We start from the raw sequence: 19,764 nt of genomic DNA on the forward strand, positions 1-19,764 counted from the left end.
GCCATTCAGGTGAAGATGACCTGTAACTCCTGATCCTCTTGGTTTCATCTCTCAAGTACTGGATTGTAGTTGTGAGCCAGAAACCTTACATTTTCAAATGCTTATTGTTGTTTGGTTATCTTATTTGATAAAGCATTTCTGCTGATTTTAAAGAATGGAACTTAAGAGCTGGAGAGATGGCTCAGTGGTTAAGAGCACTGGCTGCCCTTCCAGAGGACCTGGCTTAGATTCCCAGAACCCACCTGTCTGTAACTCCAATTCCAGAGAGTCCTATACCTTCTTCTGACCTCTTTGGGCAACACACACACACACACACACACACACACACACACACACACACACACGGAGCTTGCAGACATACACGTAGGCAAAATATCCTTACACAGTCAAAAAATAATAAAAAAATTAAAATTACTTAAAAATCTCTTTTACAGCCAGGCAGTGGTGGCACACGCCTTTAATCCCAGCACTCGGGAGGCAGAGCCAGGCGGATCTCTGTGAGTTCGAGGCCAGCCTGGTCTACAGAGCGAGATCCAGGACAGGCAAAAAAATTACACAGATAAACCCTGTCTTGAAAAAAAAAATCTCTTTTACAAATTCATACTTCTTTATATACTCTGGATATAAATTCTTATTCAATATATGTATTACACATATAGTACCTGTCCTTAGCTTATCTTTTCACAGATGTAATGCTGTCTTTGATTAATGTTAGCATTCTGAACCACCCCTTGGGGACCTGCCCAGAGTCTTATGTAAAGTCCCCTTTAAGAGGAAGAACCCTCCTCCCTCTTCCTCCCCTTCTTGCCATGAGGTAGTGCACACCTCTGCTTTCTCTCTCTCCTCTCTCTCTCTCTCTCTCTCTCTCTCTCTCTCTCTCTCTCTCTCTTCTCCTCCCTCTCCCTCTCTCCCCCCCTTCCCCCTCCTTCCCTTCTCCCTTTCCGCTTTAATAATAAAACTTTCTACATGGATGCCATGTCTGCATGGTGTAGCTTTCCACGGCATCATGCCGCAGCCCACCACATCTGCATGGCCGCCAGGGCACCTCGGCTCAAACCCGCCAAGGCCTCTCATGCACCATTTCACAACAATTAACAAAAGTTCTTAATATTTATGAAATCCAATTTGGATTTTGGAGACAGGGTTTGTCTGTGTAGCCCTGACTGTCCTGAAATCACTCTGTAACCAGACTGGCCTCGAACTCAGAGATCCACCTGCTTCTGCTTCTTGAATGCTAAGTTCAAAAACGTGTGTCACCACTACCCAGCCTTAGTAACCTTTTCTTTTATGAATAGTGCTAACTATTTAAGTGTGAGTGTGCATATGTACATGTGGGTTCAAGTGCCTGAGGGGGCCAGAATGTCCAACTGCTTATTTAAGAAAGCTATCTACTTCGTTGGGCATGGTGGTACACACCTTTAATTCCAGCACTTGGAACACAGAGGCAGAGGCAGACACATCTCTGGTCAATATTGTGAATTCCAGGCCAGCCAAAGCAAAATAGTAAGTAAGACCCTGTCTCAAATTCTTTTTCCTCTTTGATAAGGACAGAGGTCAAGGTCAGGAGAGTCTCATTCTTTCAAGTTGAAGAAAATCCCAAAGGTTTTAATGTTGGATGCCAGGTTTTAACATTTTATATGAGGAACCCTCAAATGCAATATGGCAGACATTTCTTGGCTGGTCCAGAAGGCAAGGAGTTACATTTATTTATCTCTATTGACGTAGGATTGGCACAGGTCTCAAAGAGCAGACCCTTTAACCTAGCGATCCCAAGAGCCAGGCCCGGTCCTAAGAGCAATTTCCTCTGAGAGTGTTGTCCTGGTCTGCTTCTGCTGCTGTGGTAAACACTGACAGAAGCAGCCTGGGGGGGGGGGGGGCGCAGAAGGGTTTACTTGGCGCACAGGCTACAGCCCACCAGCAAGGAAAGCCTGTGAGGAACCCAGAGCAGGAACTGAAGAGAGACCAGGACTGCTGCTTACTGGATTGCTTCAGGATCCCTTTCTTACACCTCTTCCCAGGACCTGCATAGGGGTGGCAGCACCCCAGGGGGCTGGGACCTCCCACATCAATCCACAATCAAGAAAATGTCCTCAGACATGCTCACATGCCAATGCGATGGAGGCAATTCCGTAATGAGATTCCTTCTTCCCAAATAAGTCTAGGTTTGTGTTAGGTTGACAAAAACTAACCGCACAAGTAGGAATGTGTACTTTCTCGCTGCTCATTTTTTCATGTGTCATTTATACAGGGTCTAAAACATCATCAACTAACGTAAATCTTATAGGAATTCCTGCCTTGCCTGGTTTTATTATTAAGTGCGGAAAGAACCACTTTCTCTAATGTCCTTGTCAAAGCTAGAGAATGCTAGTTGGCATAAAACTAACAGCTCCTGACAAAAACGAAAAAGACTGAAAGGGAAGAGATGGTGGGTGAGTAGACAGCTAACACAGGCAGTGAAGGGGTGGGGCAGGCAGAGCACTGGGAAGCTTCGCTCTCTCCAGTCTCCAGACAGAGGACCGCAGATCTAAAACTATTTCCAGACTGCTGAACAGTCCGAGCATGACCTAAGTGGGACGTTGGCAACGACAAGGAGGGACACTGTGGAGACCCATAGAAACACCGAAACGGAACCAATCACATCTTGTTTGAACATGTCAAATATACTTGTAGGCGTGAAGTTCTCTCTTCTAGTCAATTATGCAAGTTCCCTCCCTATGGCCCAGTCATCACCACCCAAACTCCTAAAGCTGAACTTTCCCATTTAGGGCCAGGCAAGAAATCTGAGGATTTAAGATTAATATTAAGCCTTCAAGAAGTGGTGGGGTCGGGCTGGAGAGATGGCTTAGTGGTCAAGAGCACTGCCTGCTCTTCTAGAGGACCTGGGTTCTAGTCTCAGCACCTACAAGGCAGCTAACAATCATATGTAACTCCAGTTCCAGTGGATCTGATACCCTCTCCTGCAGATACTGCGCGCACACACACGCACACACACACACACACACACACACACACACACACACACACACGCACACACACACACAGTGCTCAGACATACATGCAGGCAAAACACCCATACACATAAAAGAAAATAAATCAATCTTTAAAAAAAATGATGGGAGCCTGAATACACCAAGAAGTTTAAAGGAGAACCTTGAACTATGTTTTGGCTACTACTACAGAAAAAAAGGCTTATCATTATACATAAGATCTTTTGACTTTTTAAAGTGGGGTGTGTGTGTGTGTGTGTGTGTGTGTGTGTGTGTGTGTGTGTGTAGGCAAAACATTCATACATATAAAACAAGCAAATCTTTTTTTAAAGGATAATACTAAAAACAAACAAACAAAACCAGCACTTAGAACCTAGTCACACGTGCTGGCACCGGCCTGTAATGAGACAGGGGAGGGGGGACCAGGAGTTCAAGATCATCCCCAGTTACATAGCAAATTTGAGGCCGGCTTGGACTTTAAGAAGCTGTCTCAAAAATACCCTAAAAAACCGAGAAAACAAGCTGGGGGTGGGGGAGTGGCAGCAGCGCATGCCTTTAATCCCACCCTGGGAGGCAGAGGCAGGTGGATCTCTATGAATTTGAGGCCAGCCTGGTCTATAGAGCAAGTTCTAGGACAGCCAGGGCTGCACAACGAAACCAAACCAACAAGCAAACAAAAAACCCGGAAAATAAAACAAAAAGAACTTATCTCATAAAAAGTAAAAATGGAAATTACTCTACTAGAAGGTGGTGGTACACGCCTTTAGTCCAAGCACTCCCATTACTCCAGAGACAGAGGCAGATGGATCTCTGTGAGTTCAAAGCCAGCCTGCTTTGTAGTTCCAGGACAGTCAGGGCTACATAGAAATGAGAGAGAGAGAGACAGAGAGAGAGAGACAGAGAGAGAGACAGAGAGATGGAGACAGAGAGACAGAGAGATGGAGACAGAGAGACAGAGAGAGAGATAGCACTCATATAATTGTCATTATCTCTGGTAATGAAAGGTGACATGGCTCAGCTTAGAGTCCCATAGCTCCTAAACCATAAAATTATTTTCACTGTTACTTCATCACTGTAATTTTGCCACTGTTATGAGTCATAATGTAAATATCTGTGTTTTCCCGTGGTCTTCTGGGGGTCTCAGACCCACTGGTCTAGATCTGCTCTCAGTCTGGAGGCCCCCCGACCCGTACTGGCAGCACTCCAGCTCTGCAGCCTTTTCCCTTAGGTTCTCTTAGGTCAGACCCGATGCTAACTCAAGTCCTTTCCACTGCTACCATTTATTCTGCCAAGCAGTCCTCTCATGAGTTTATTTCAGGGCAGCAGTGAACAGAATGGCTGGGCTCATACACCTACAGGCTTCAGGCTGAAGTAGAGCCGTCTGCTTTAAGAGAAGGCAAAAGAAAATGCTCAACAACTTCAGAGCCAGAAGGATAGGGACTGAGGAGAGTGTCCTCATGGCTCCTAAGGAGACAATCTCTAGGAGCCCAATAGCCCTTCAGAGTAGACCTCGAATCCACCCCCATGCTACGATAAACTGGAAATAACTTCTAATAAAAACAGAACAGAATCACAGCAGGCTAAACCTAGACTCCTCAGCGTAAGCAACTCATCTTTTCTGGGCTGAGGTCTCCATGAAACCTAACAAAAGCTTTCTTTTTCTTTCTTTAAACCAACAACAAAAAACAAAAACAAAACCAGGGTCTCATTATATAGCCCTGGCTAGCCTGGTGTCCAACTCACAGAGATCCACCTGCCTCTGCCTCCCAAAGTGTTGAGATTAAAGGTGTGTACCACAACACCAAGTAAAATCTTTTTGTCCTAGAAAAAAAATACTTCATGTACTCACAGATTAGTACATATAATTTTATTCGCAATTATAAGGGGTTTACAAGGCTCCTAAAATTTCTTTCTATAAGTATCTCTGAAATGGATTGATCCTGCTCAAGGCTTGTCCTCCTGAGGGACTCCAAACTATCCTGAGGTCTGGGTTGGATTTTCTAGGGAGCTGTACTCAGAAAACAAATTAAATACTGCAACTCCGCAGAATTATCCTACACAGAAAAGACTGACAGCCCTCTCTCCCTCCCCTTTACACCAACTTGTACTGAGGGACTCAAACAGAGAAGATCTGTAATTGAATCCCTTAATTCCAGAGTATTTGAAATTAAGGAGGCCTCTAGGAGTATCCCATGCCCCTTTCTACCCAGCACCAACAAAGCCTTCTAGAACATTAGAAGAGCTGAAATAACAGGGCAAAGATCTTGTTCCCACGGGACTGTGCTCCGATGGTGCCAAAAACAGAAGCAGGCTAGACAGCCATTGGCCTTAGGAGATGCTTTTCCTTAACATGTACTTAAAAAACTAGGTTACCAGAGAAAACACAAAAGTCCAGCCGTAACTAAAGAAATCAAAACAATAAATAGCATCTTCTGCCTGAAGACTAGCAGTTTGTTGGTACAGGTCTGGAGAAATAGAAAGCCACTAACAGTTGGTAGATTTCTAAGTCACTGTAGCCTTTGGTGGTGAGGGTACAATTTGACTGGTTTTTTTGACACACATCTGTAATCACACCTTCCTTTGGCATGGTGACACACATCTGTAATCACTCGGAGGTAGAGACGAGAAGATCAAAGTTCAAAGCTCAAGGAGGCAAGATGGTCGCTGGGTAAAAACTCTTGCAAGGCAAGCTTGAAGGGCGGAGTTCAGTCCCTAGACCCCAAGGCAGAAAGCAGAACTGACTCTGGAAAGCTGTCCTTGGCCTCCGTGCACATGTCTCGGCATAAGACACTCCCCACAATAACAACAACAACAACAGGAGGAGGAACAGTAAACTAACATCTTGCTTTAAGTTTGTTGGCAGCCCGGGCTAGCTGTAAGGAAGCTCCTGATACAGAAAAGGGATGGGGAAGTAAGACGGAGAGGAGAGAACAGGAAGTAACGATGCACACCGGAAGTCAGGCAAAGAGGATCGGGAGTTCAAGTTTAGTCGGGGTACACAGCGATGGGCCACGTGAAATGCAGGCTCAAAAAACAAACGAGGGAGGGAGGGAGGGACTTAAAATACCACACCCTACCTCCAGGTGGTTCAGTGGGTAGGGCATGCCACCAAGCCTGATGGCCTGAGTTCGATCCCCTGGACCCACACAGTGAAGAAAACCAACTTCTGCGCTCTGTCCTCTGACCCCCACATGCTTACTATAGCACCCACCCCCTCACCTGCGTACACATACAAATAATATACAATATACAAATAAGGAATTTTTAAAGTAAAACACACTCTTTGGGGCACCAGTTCCTCACAGGTGTTTTGCAAAGTAGGTCAAAATAGATAGGCAACCAGGTTCAACACAGCATTGTTTATCAGAAACAAGTTTTAGCCTTTGAGTACATACTACTAATGGAATATGTAGCCCTTGAAGAATGTGCCAGATCTGTGGTGCTCATATGAATAAATCTCTATTATATACACATACCTAAAAAAAAAAGAAATTAAGCTGGATGTGGTGGCCCACACCTTTAACCCCAATCCCTGGGAAGTAGAGGCAGGTGGCCCTCTGTGAGTTCCAAGCCAGCCTGGTCTACATAGTGAGTTCCCAGACATCCAAAGCCTAATCGATAAATAGAAATAAATAAACGCTGAGGGCCAGCAAGATGACTAAGAGATTTAAGGCACTTACTGATAGATAAGCCTGATGACCTCAGATTGATCCCTGAGATCATGTGGTAGAGGAAGAATGTTCTTTCTCCCACAAGTTGTCCTTTGACCTCCACACATGTACTGTGGAACATGAATGTGCATGTATGTGTGCACTCATGCACACATATATACAATAAATAAATGGAGGGAAAGCTGAGAGCATGGGTATTATTATATTTCCTTCATTCATAGGATGTATACTTGTGGTGTCTGCATTAAATTATATCTAAGAAGACAGACACATTAAGAAACTGTACACTCTCGCTACCTTTAGAGTGACTACAGACAAAGAAGAATGAACTGATGTACTCAAACGGATTTTTCCTTCTTTCTCTCTACATTTTTCTACATAAAAGCTCTACATCCAATAGATGGTACTGTACAAATAAAACGATCAGGGGCCGGGCCTCTCCTACAGGCTCTGTTCTCCCACCCCCAACTGTTCCTCTGCACATCACCCTTCCATATAGACCTGGAATTGCTCCCAAATATCCTTTCACCTTCTCCCTACTACTTAGCAAACATGATGTTATATGTCTTAGAAAATTTAAAAGAAACCATATTTAGTGAGGAGCCAAGGAGAGGGGGAAAGAGGGCCTATCCAGTGCACAGCAGGAAGGAAACTGGCTGGGGAGCCTGGGGGAGGATCAGCATTAAGAAGGTGGCTAACACTCCCCTCAAGACACTACTGTGATATCATAAATTACTCAAGCTTTCTACTGGAGACCCCAGGGCTCCACCCCAATTGCCAGCCATTCATTGCAACTCTAAGTGGAGCAGAAAGCAGGCTGGGAGCAGGCTGGCAGAGGTAGTCCACATTCTGCCTTTTGTAGCAGAGTTCACAGTTCTACTAAAGCCTACCGATGGAGACCCGGAGGCCTGAAGTTAAGAAAGCCTAGCTCGGCAGCAAGGAACGTGGAAACCCCAGCCCCACCCAGAAGAGCTCCTGTGCAAGTACAGAGAAACTAAGAGAGGTTTTAACCTCTTCATAGGACTGCCCAGAAACTACCCTGTCTAGAGTCCAGACTACAACTTTTGATTCTACAGGAAGGAGAATGAATCTCTCACCTGTCAGCTGGCTTTAAAAAAGCAGGACATGTTAAGAGATACCCAACTGGATGGTGGTGGCACACACCTTTAACCTCAGAACTCAGGAGGCAGAGGCAACCGGATCTCTGTAAGTTCAAGGCTAACCCCGTCTACAAAGAGAGTTCCAGGATAGCCAGGACTACACAGAGAAAACCTGTCTGGAAAAACAAAGAAACAAAACAAAACAGAAAGAAGAGATGCCCAATTGGGCTTAGCTGCTACACAAGTTCTTGCAACACTTGCTGGCTGATTCTACTCCCTGAGAAATGAAGAAGGCAAAATCTGAAGTTCTTCCTTGTCTGGGTCTTACCTCTGAGGTTTTCTAATGTCCCATAGTCCCACTCCTTCCTTTGAATTGGCTGTGGCCAATAACCTGGGCTCCACGGGGTTAAACATGACACTGTGAAAGGCTGATGGATAGTTTGCCAGGCAGAAGGGCTCTGTGAAAACAGAAATGAGACACAGCTTATTAGGGGCAGACAGCTGAGCGGCAGTGTGAATGCAAGATGCTGCCACTCTGTGTAGTGAACACCCTATAAGCACCCTACCATCATGTCTCCCTGAGCCCTCCAATACCAATTAAATGTATACAGCCAAACTTGAAGTATAACACTCAGATCCTAGTGTTTCAAAGGGAAAAGTGAGCTGTTTACAGAAAAATGAATTCCACTAAAAAAATTTCACAACTCCTGGTAAAGTTTTTATTATACCTTTAATACGTTTTGTAAACAAATAGATTTAATGAAGACAAAGTGAAACAGTGAAAAATTAAGACAAAGCCAAGCAACAGTGCAGTTCCCTTCTGGTTGATGTTCCTTCAGAACTGCGCTTGACTTCCAGAATCAAACAAACAAACCAATAAACAAAGCCTGAGCAGGTGGTAGTGGCAGTGCAAACCTTTGATCCCAGCACTTGGGAGGCAGAAGTGGATCTCTGTGAGTTCCTGGTCTACAAAGTGAGTTCTAGGACAGGTAGAGACGTTACACAGAAAAACCCTGTCTCAAGAAAAAAAAAAAAAAAGCCTGGTACCCTTTTCTGCAATTGAGGGAGTATTGCGAGTTCAAAGCCAGCTTACATAGGAAGACCCAGATTATGTTTTTGTTTTAAAGTTTAACATTTGAGCTGCCTCTGAATCTAGCCAGCTCCTAATCAACTTGACCTGACTCCTGCACCCTCTGCATAAATTATCAGCTCCTGGTGAGGGAAGAATACTCCCAAACTCCTCTGGGATCTTTTACAATCAAAGACAAAGATCACCTCTTCATCTATGACTTCCAAATACATTGTGCTTAGGGCCCTGGGCAGGGGAAGCACTCAGCCACCTGATATATCGGCAATGCAGAAAAGGGAATAGTGTACACACAAGCATCCAGAAATGCAGCAACGGATACTGTCTGTTGTGACCAGCTCTGCTGACCCCGAGGACAGGCGTCTTTGCTATCCTGAACCTGTAAAGGTCTCATATATGAGCAAATACAGACCTAGGTTCTTCCAGACAAAGAAGGCAAGACAGTAACTGTGGATTCACGGGTTCCTAGTCTGACCATTACAGAATCAAACTAAGGACAGAGGTGGGCATGGTGGCAGGATCAGAAGAAATAGAAGAGAGAAACCCCTCTGCAGGAAATAAGCTAAGAAGATACATTTCCTGAAGAACCTCAGGCAATAATCAAGTCCTTCAGTCAGACTGTAGAGCACTGTGGAGGAGGAGTTCACTGACTATTCAGAGACAGAATGTGCTTGCCACCACTTACCCACATGGAGTCTGGGGAGGGTCTGTGTGGCTTTTAAACAAGAAGTACACAGTATTCCTCTTCTCCGTAAATAAGCACCAAGAGGAGCTTTGGTAGCTACCCTCCACAATGAAGCAACACATCTTCTGCTTCTAGGGCCACTGAGTGCCAAGGAGCAGGGTGTGTACAGTCCCAGGCAGCTGTGGAATGTTTGCTAAATGTGTTCTACTTCCAACTACTCCGGGCAGGATGGGACCTCCACTGTCATATCTGTGCTACATGTCTGAGTCCTAGATTTCTGTTCCCTGGATGTAACCCCACGCAGATTATAAATAAAGCAAACACACCAGGAGCTTGCTATCAGACTGCTCAGCACAACCCAACAACTCTGTACACAGTGACCTACCTCCATGGGGAGACTCCCGGATGTCCCAAATGAGAACCCGGCCATCATCTGAAGAGCTGGCAAAAATGTTGTCATTCACTGGGCTCACTGACAAGCCATACACTGCATCTTCATGAGCAAACACATCCAGGGTCTCACTGCTGAGAAACAGGAGAGAGAAGCACATTGTCGCAAACATACACACAGACGTGGTGCAGAGCTCCAGCCCTATGGTACTAGCTCAGTTTCTTTCATTCCCAGGACAAAGTTAACCTAGGTAAGCCAACAAGATACTGAATTAGCTAAAAGGTAATGTTCAATGTTCAAATGAAAAAGTAAGTATATAATGTATGTGCATAAAATATGTATGTATACATTTAAAGGGATCATCTTTATAATTTTCATACTAAGCATATTTAATGTTTCTATTTATCACAAATTCATCTACTTGTACGGAGAGTTCAGAGTGGTACAAGAATTCCAAAAACAAAGGGGCGGTTTAAAAGACCTGCTAACAGCAGACTAGCATGGTGATTAACAGCACAGCTCTGAGCTAGACAGAACCCAGTGCCAAGTCCTAGCATCACCTGCCCTTACGGCACCAACAACTCTGTGCCTCTGTTCCCTCATGTCATGGATGTCACAGCAAGACCTCACAAAACCAAAGTGGCAGTTAAACTGATCAGTGCATTAAATCCCTAGAACAGTGTCTGGCACAGGACAGTAAAAACTCAATCAATATTAGTCATTATTAACTACTAATTTTTGTTATGTATAAATAATATCAAATAAGTATAATAAAGAGGAAAAATCCTTCCTTCTTATCTCTCTAATTGTATGCCAACTTTGTAAATTTCTTTCTTTTTTTAAATAAAAAATTCCCTCAAACTATTATAGCAATCATTTTCTTTTTTTCAGAAAACTAATACTGGTTCTATATTATTTTCTTCAAGGTCTAAAATTCACATCTAAGGAGATATTTGCCTCTGTTCATCTAAAAAATAGTCAGTTGTCATCATACACCAATAATCTATTTACCTTTCAACATCATGGAGGATAACTTGCTCATCATTCCCTACAAAGGAAAAAGACAGACATTTCATAATTCCTGCAAGATGGTCCCTTCCACATGACAATATGGGATTTTAAATTTTTCAGGAAAAAATTCCTATATTGGCATCAGTAGGTGGAAGCTCTCATCTTGAAAGCCTGTTTCCTAAATTCAATCCCCAGAACCCATGGTAGAAGGAGAAAAACTAATCCTGAAAGTCGTCCTACACATGTGCCATGGCATGTATATTGTGGTTGGCACATGTGTACGTACATACGTACACACACACACAAAATATCAACGCTCTCAAAATACAACATAATACAAAATACAAAATAGGTGTGTTAAGTTAGAAAAATATATGAAGACCATTTAAGAAGCCAGGCATAGTACTACCTGCTTGTAATCCCAACACATGGGGGAGGTGGAGCCAGGAGGGTGAGGAGGCTCAGAGCCAGCCTGGGATACATGAGAACCTACCTCAAAAAGCCACATGTTTTCTCTAAAACAAACAAACAAACAAAAAACCATTAAGGACAGAGCGGTCTTTTGAGTTTTTGTTTTGTTTTGTTTAAAAAGCAAGTATATCCTGGTAACAGTTCTTAGAATGCATTATTCGGATCAGATGCAAATAAACTGTTAGCCACTCAGGAAAAGAGTGAATAATCAAATGGTTCACTCATCCACACTAACCCACCTCACCCCCAGGTCAAAGCAACTATCAACGGCTACAACTTGGAATACAATCTCTTAACAATTCTAGGCTTCGGCTGTCTATGTGAACATAGAAATAATAACCATCTACTTTATGGGGCTGTTACAAGGATATGAGCCTATAAAAGCACTCAGAATCGGGCTGAGCACTTGATAGGTTCCCAATAAATGTTTGTTTTATTTAATCCTTCATAGCATTAAAATCTGATGAGTGTGATCCTAAATGAGGGTAAAGCTTTCTTCAACAACTTTCTCATATTCATATTCTAAGGATCTAAAACACGGTATTCATGATAGGCCTTCAAATGGCTTATAAACCCAAAAAAATTAAAGCATGCATGTGTAAGACAAAAGACATATCCCATTCTCAAATGCATAGCCCAAAGCCATCTAAATAGAAGGCAAAAACAGCAGTAAGGATGTGATCTAAGTCATCTCAACTTTCAAAGTCCTAACTATAAATTCTCCAGTGAGTACACACTAATGACATAAAGGAACTCACACTAATACTTTCCAAGGGCCCAACACAGTGGGGCACTGGGGACATGAGAATAAGATTCTGTCTAGTCTATGTTGGAGAGGATGCGGAGCAAAGGGAACAACACTCCTTCACTGTTGGTGGGAATGCAAACTTGTACAACCACTGTGGAAATCAGTATGGTGGTTTCTCAGAAAATTGGGAATCCATCTACCTCAGGACCCAGCTATACCACTCTTGGGCATATACCCAAGGAATGCTCAATCATACCACAAAGACACATGCTCAACTATGTTCATAGCAGCACTATTTGTAAAAGCCAGAACCTGGAAACAACCTAGATGCCCGTCAACTGAAGAATGGATTAAGAAAATGTGGTACCGCCGGGCAGTGGTGGTGCATGCCTTTAATCCCAGCACTCAGGAGGCAGAGCCAGGCAGATCTCTGTGAGTTCAAGGCCAGCCTGGGCTACCAAGTGAGTTCCAGGAAAGGCGCAAAGCTACACAGAGAAACCCTGTCTCGAAAAACCAAAAAAAAAAAAAAAAAAAAAAGAAGATGTGGTACATATACACAATGGAGTACTATTCAGCAGAGAAAAACAATGACAGCATGAAATTTGCAGGCAAATGGATGGAACTAGAAAATATCATCCTGAGTGAGGTAACCCAAACCCAGAAGGACAAACATAGTATGTACTCACTCATAAGTGGATACTAGATATAAAGCAAAGAACAATCAGACTGCAACCCACAGAACCAGGGAGGCTATATAGCAGGGGGAATCCTAGGATGACTGAGGATTATAATAAGTTTTGGTTTTACTCAATTACTGGGCAAGCCTCAATGAAACATTTCACTATTAGGATAAGAATTTATACTGTATCAAGCTGATAATAGAAAAACAAACAAACAAACAAATAAACAAACAAACAAATGTGTAATCCAAGGGGAAAAAAAAGATTCTGCCCAGTCCTTTAAGAAGTGAGAGCCCAAGCTGGGTGGTGGTAGCACACGCCTTTAATCCCAGCACTGGTGGGGCAGAGGCAGGTGGATGTCTGTGAGTTCGAGGCCAGCCTGGGCTACAGAGTGAGTTCCAGGACAGCCAGGGTTAAACAGAGAAAAAAAAAGAGAGGAGAGAGAAAGAAAAAGAATTGAGTCCAACTACATAAAGTAGTGATAGGAGGAGGGTGCACTGTGGGGAAACGGGACTTTTAGCTTTCGGGACAATTATCCCTTTCGTGTTCAGAGAGAAAGTGTATGGGTGAATCAGATATCAAAGACACTCAAGCAACTTTAAACTCCTGCTAATGGGACAAAGATAAGTTGGATGTGTGGCTGGGAACTATAAACTCAGTACTGAGGTAACAGAGGCAGGAAGATTTCCTCAAGTTCAAGGCCAGCCTGGGCTACACAGTGAGCAGTAGGCCAGGTTAGGTCAACTTGGGCTGTAGTGAGACCCGCCTAAGAAACTTGAAAAGGTGGAGGAACAAGGCAAATAAAGCAGCCCAGTGTCACCCAAGTCATCAAGTAGTCTAGTTGGCAAGAGAAACAAGGCTGGAGAGTCAACTGGTTAGACCTTACTCTGTGGGTCAAAGGAAAACATGGTCAATTTGTTTGTTTGCTTACTTGTTTGTTTTTATTCCAAGACAGGGTTTCTCTGTGTAGCCCTGGCTGTCCTGGAATGTGCTCTGTAAACCAGACTGTCCTCAAACTCAGAGATCTACCTGCCTCTGCCCCAAGTGCTGGGATTAAAGGCGTGTGGCAAATATTTTTTAATGAAAATTTATGGCCAGAGAGAGAGATGGCTCAGGGACAACAGACCTGCCACAAGTATGGTGACCTGTGTTGATGTCTGGACTCACATCAAGGTAGAAGGGCAAAACCGACCCCCAGCTGCCCTTTTACCGCTGTAGATACAATGTACTCTTACATACTGCACACACACACACACACACACACACACACACACACACACACACACACAGACACGACCAATTAAGAAGTCATTCTAAAACACGTAAATGAATGAAACTTTGTGTAATCAATGACTTGAAGAGTGAGAGGTCTGACGGACTATAAAACAAAACAAAAACAAAAATTTTTAAAAAAAGGCAGGTTGGGCCGGGCAGTGGTGGTGCACGCCTTTAATTCCAGCCCTTGGGAGGCAGAGCCAGGCAGATCTCTGTGAGTTCGAGGCCAGCCTGGTCTACAGAGCGAGCTCCAGGACAGTCTCCAAAACTTACACAGAGAAACCCTGTCTCACGGGGGTCGGGGGGTGGGGTGGAGGGGGGGAGTGGTTGGAGGGTGAATTCAAGGTCATTAGAAAGATGAATTAGGCATAGTGGCTCACATCCATAATCCCAGAATTTAGAAGGTGGGATATAAAGAACAGGAGTTCAAGGCCAGCCTTATCTACACAGTGAATTCAAGGCTACTATTAAGATGAGCCATGGAACCACGCATGGTGGCACTCAGGAGGCTAAGGCAGAGAATCCCATGTTTCAAGCCAGCTTGGGCTACTGAAGGAGACCTTATCACAAAACAAAACCAATCAAGACAAAGGGGAACCTCATAAAAATGGCATTGACAAGCTGAAATATGTGCAGCAGTTTCCTTCACTTGATTTTTACAGCTCTTGTCTCCTCTACCCTTATTTTGGCCATGCGGAGGGTCAATCAGGGCCTTGCATATCCTAGGCAAGTGTCCTGCCAGCCAAGTGCATTCAAAGTGCCTTGAAACACGGGAGACAGCCAACGGGGAAATCTGCAGTTAACAGAAGGTCAGGGCTAGAAATGCTGCAGCAGAATGGCTGATGAAGTAGCTATCACCACGTGGCGTATCAGCCACTCCAACTGCACCCTAACACAGTACTTTTCAAACAAGAGTTATTTATCTACAGGCCAGGACGTCAAATTGGGTCACAACCAGTATCTTTACAATGAACTAGTCGGGGATAAAACGATAGCTCAGTGGTTGAGACTGCTTGTTATCCAATCATGGGAGTGGAGCTGAAATCCCAGCAGCCTGCCTAATAAGCTAGGCATCCCCCAAACGCTCACAGCTTCAGCTCTGGGGGATGCAATGGTATCCTTTGGCCTCTACACATGCACAAGTGCACACACATGCACACACACTCATGCAGACACACACACACATATAAAATACATAATTTAAAAAATGTCATCCATACATGCCAAATATACATATACATATATATAAAATCAAGCCTGATGGGCCACTGTTTGATTCTCAGGGCTCATATGATAGAAGGAGAGAACCAACTTTAGCCAAGTGTTTTCTGATCTCCATATGCTTGGCATGGCGTGCTCCTCAAATAAGCAAATGAATTTTTTTTTTAAGTTTTTTTTTGTTTTTAGTTTGTTGTTATTTTGTTTTTTTTTAAATCAAGCCTAATGTTACTGGTCTACAATCCCATGACTTGAAGTAGGAGTTTAAGGTCAACCAGGGCTATTTGAGACTTTGGTCATCAACCAACCAAGCAGCAGCAGCAGAGATGGAAAGCGAGGGAGGCAGACAAGGCCTGTAATCCCAGCACTCAGGAGGCAGACGCTGATGGTCAGAGAGTGCAATGTCATCCTCAGCGTTGGCTACATGAGACCTTGTCTCAAAAAACAAAATCACGGTCCAATCTTCCTTTTTAGATGAAGAAAATTTATAGCTGGAAAGATGGGTCAGGAGGTAAAAGAAGGTCAGGTGGTAGTGGCAGATGCCTTTAATCCCAGCACTCAGGAGGTAGAGTGTGAGTTCGAGGACAGCCTGGTCTACAGAATGAGTTCCAGGACAGCCAAGGCTATGCAGAGAAACCCTATCTCAAAAAAACCAAACAAACAAACAAACAAAAAAGGAGGTAAACAAGCTTGTTGCATAAGCCTAGTGACTCCAGTTCAATTCCTGGAAGCTATATAAAGAATGTAGTAATAACTAAAAACAAATACAGTAGCAACAAATATAAAATCTCAGAAGAGATAGAACAGAATAGTAAGCAAAATCAGTGCACCATACACGGTAAGGTTATTGCTTCCTCTGTGTATGTTGCAACAAATTACAATATGAAGATTTTCTGCCAAAGAAAGGACCAAGGAAGGAAGGAAGGGAGGACAGAGGGGAGAGGAGGAGGATGAAACCCTAATTCACATGTCCAAACAAACTATAGGAAGGCAGTAATATTCCATAGCTCAGTAAGACATAGGAAAAAAAATCCGTTATCTTACCACTCGTTTAACTAATTTCCCAAGGTAGAGTCTCTCCTTACCTCCAGAGAAGACTTTGGTGTTCCCGCTGTTGAAAGCCAGGCAGAAAATGTTGGAATGGTGTTCTCCCTTCAGCTGTATGGGCTTGACCCTGGAATGGATAGCTTGTTCCATGTGCCATAGCAGAACTCGGCGGTCATCTCCTCCTTTAGCAGGGAGCAAGAGTCTAGGGTTAAACCGTTGATAGTGCAAGACTAACTCTCCCATCCTTTCTGAATCTACACCTCCCCAGCTAGGGAAGATTCTGAGAAGGCACACATTTTATCCATGAGGTACCTGAACTCTAAATCATTCACATTCTCCCAGGAATTGTTTGGGTTTTATTTTTGTTGTCTAGTTGCCCATTTTATTTTAGTAGTAATAGAGATGGAAACCAGAGCCTTGTGTACACTAGGCAAGTGCTCTACCACTATATACCCATCCCTTTGCAAGTCTGAGTCTTAAACAGATAACACAGAAATTAAAATGGATAAGCACTGGCATTGAGAACACACTCCTCACCCAATACCATTTTGTTCTCCTGTCTTTCTAGAGACATAGTATTTAAATATTTGTTTATTACCTGGACTCTTTCTAGTAAAGTCTTTTGGGAAGGGAGCAGGGAATAGCCAATAGAACCTGAACTGGCTTCTACCGCTTGCAACCAAAGAACTCTTAGTATTTCTAGCATAATAATTTGCAAAGCAATCTTTGATGTGATTTTAGTGACTATGAGACGGTATATAGACAACTAAGGGCCTGCCTGACCCTAACAGGAGGCTGATGTAACCCAGCTCTCATAGGAGCCCAACTCTTACCTCTGTGTAATTCTCAGTGGTCTGAATTGCAAAAGCAATAGCATTCTGTATGAGCTAGCTCCTAGAGAATGAGAATATACTTGTTCTATATATTTGCAGATGTATTAAAAAGTGTCTAGGAGGAGGAACAAACTATTAATAAAGATTACTTCCAGGAAACAGAAGTAGAGATTGCATTTATCACTTGGTGTACACACACACACACACACACACACACACACACACACACACACACACACACTGCTGCCCCCTACTGAAGACTGTTGTGCATGCTATCAAGGTTCAAGTGTTCACCATTCCTACTTGATTTTAAAAAATGTGTGTAGGTGTGTGTATCTGCATGTGGTTATGTGCACATGAGTACAGCCACTGCAGAGGCCAGAGGTGGTGGATCTCCTGGAACTGGAGTAACAGATAGTCGTGAGCTGCCTGACATGGGTGCTCAGAACTGAACGTGGGTCCTCTGGAAGAGCTCCCAATGCTGGGCCATCTCTCCCACACCTCCTGTTTGACTTTTATAAGAAGCCAATAACATACTCTTCCCCCCTCCAAAAAAAGGTTAAGTTACAAGAGCAATAAGTCACAGCAGCTCTGAGCCTCTGAATCCCCACCTACACAAGATTAGAACTACGATGAATGAAATAGCCAAGCTAGCAGTGAAGCTGTGCTGTGTTAACTATGTACTTAGCACTACTTACAGCACATCTATACAAGGTCATGCCACAGAGCATAACGCCACTAGACTCATAAGGGCCAATGCAGAGATATCCAAAGGTCTTTGCTAAGGGTAAAAACTGGGTGTAAAGGAGTATGTACTCCATCATCCATTTGTGTAAAAAAATTACTTTCAAGCTACACACAATAGCAGGAATTTTGGCAGTTTTGTTCTCTGTAGAATTGCCTGCACCTAAATGAGTGAACCAACAAGGGCTGGGGCTGGAGAGAAGGCCCAGCAGTTCAGGCTGGTACTGCTCTTACAGGGGGACAAAGTTCAGTGCTCAGCATTCACATCAGGCAGCTCAGGATCGCCTGTAACTCCAATTCTAAGAGGATCCACCACCCTCTTGTGGCCTCCCATGGCACTGCACTCATATACAAAGGCATATAGATACACAAAGTTAAAAATAAAAATCTTTTTAGCCGGGCGGTGGTGGCGCACGCCTTTAATCCCAGCACTCGGGAGGCAGAGCCAGGCAGATCTCTGAGTTCGAGGCCAGCCTGGGCTACCAAGTGAGTTCCAGGAAAGGCGCAAAGCTACACAGAGAAACCCTGTCTCGAAAAACCAAAAAAAAAAAAAAATCTTTTTAAAGGTAAGCCCTGAACATGATTATCCATGCATATTTTTGCTCATCCCCCTAGAGCCATGCCTAGGTGGCTTTACAGGAAGCTGTTGCAGTGCCCACTGTGACTGTTAGGCTAGTATTGGGACACTTCTTTTCAATATGGTAAAAATGGAAAAGAACTACATTGTTAAGAGATCAAAGCAAGTTACAGAGCAGGAAAAATGACAGGCACTATCTGGTAAGTTATTCAAACTATATAAAGGACCCTCAGAACTAGCTAACAGGAAATAATCTGAATATCTAAAGGGGGCACTGAACACACATTCACTGCTCTTCTGACTATGTGTGCCATGTGACCAGCTGCTGCTAGCTCCTGCACCTTGGCTTCCCTTCCACGATGGACTATACCCTTGAACTCTGAACCTAAATAAACTCTTTCTCCCTTAAAAATGTAACTTTAAAATGACAAATACTTCCTCAAAAAAAAAAAAGATAAGCAAAGGGGAAATAAGCAACCCATCACCAGGGAAACGAAAATAAAAATAATTAGGTACCACTGTATCTACTGAAGTGCTCAAATCTGGGTAACACCAAATAAACAAAGACTGACGGGACGTTAAATGGGACAGCCACTTGGGAAGATACTGTGATGGTTTCTTACAGAACTAAAGACACTTTCATTATGCATCCAGGAATTGTGTTCTTTTGCATTTACCCCAAGCTGCAGGGCCAAGTAGGGGGAAGATGAGGGAGAGGGAGAGAGCAAGCAGAGACAGCTAGAATTGGCACTTTTGAGGGGTAGTGTGGAAACCTAGTACAGGGAAAACTGCCTGGAATCTATAAAAGTAATCCTAATGAGGACGCCTAGTAATGGGGGGGTATAGAATCTTAACTGGTCATCTCTTGCTGCTAGGGGAGGCTTCCAGAGAGAGGTGGGACATTCAATTGAGTTGTTGGCCAAGGGGGTCTACAGAAATCCCCAAACAACTTAGGCTGTTGCTAAGACAAAAAGGTTGTGCTCTGCAAACTTACAGAGGGCCCACTGTTAAGGGCAACATGAACACGAAGCAGTCAGGCTGGTGCCTACATGGAGCTTTCACCCCTACATTCTAGTCTGTTTGGTATGGGAAGGGACCAATTCAACCACAAAAGGTTTGACCTACAGTCTGTCCTGTCTTCAAAAATATGCTAGGGCAATGGTGGCACAGAACTTGTGGGAGTAGCCAACCGCTGTCTGATTTGATCTAAGCCTACTCCACGAGAAAGAACTCATACCC

General features: G+C 43.7%; 1 protein-coding gene across 3 annotated transcripts in view; it reads right to left on the reverse strand.

Annotated features, from left to right (window-relative positions):
* Positions 1 to 19,764, reverse strand: part of Dcaf5 (DDB1 and CUL4 associated factor 5) — a 101,296-nt gene that overhangs the window by 53,623 nt on the left and 27,909 nt on the right. For all 3 annotated transcript variants that reach the window (XM_059279658.1, XM_059279657.1, XM_059279659.1), the window contains exons 2-5: positions 16,410 to 16,553; positions 10,933 to 10,969; positions 9,916 to 10,055; positions 8,087 to 8,216 (exon numbers count right to left, since the gene is read on the reverse strand). In XM_059279658.1, the coding sequence (XP_059135641.1) occupies positions 8,087 to 8,216; positions 9,916 to 10,055; positions 10,933 to 10,969; positions 16,410 to 16,521 (419 nt within the window). In that variant the 5' untranslated portion in view covers positions 16,522 to 16,553. The remainder of the gene's footprint in view (positions 1 to 8,086; positions 8,217 to 9,915; positions 10,056 to 10,932; positions 10,970 to 16,409; positions 16,554 to 19,764) is intronic.

Source organism: Peromyscus eremicus, chromosome 14 (genome assembly GCF_949786415.1).
Source record: "Peromyscus eremicus chromosome 14, PerEre_H2_v1, whole genome shotgun sequence".
NCBI classification, from domain to species: Eukaryota; Metazoa; Chordata; class Mammalia; order Rodentia; family Cricetidae; genus Peromyscus; species Peromyscus eremicus.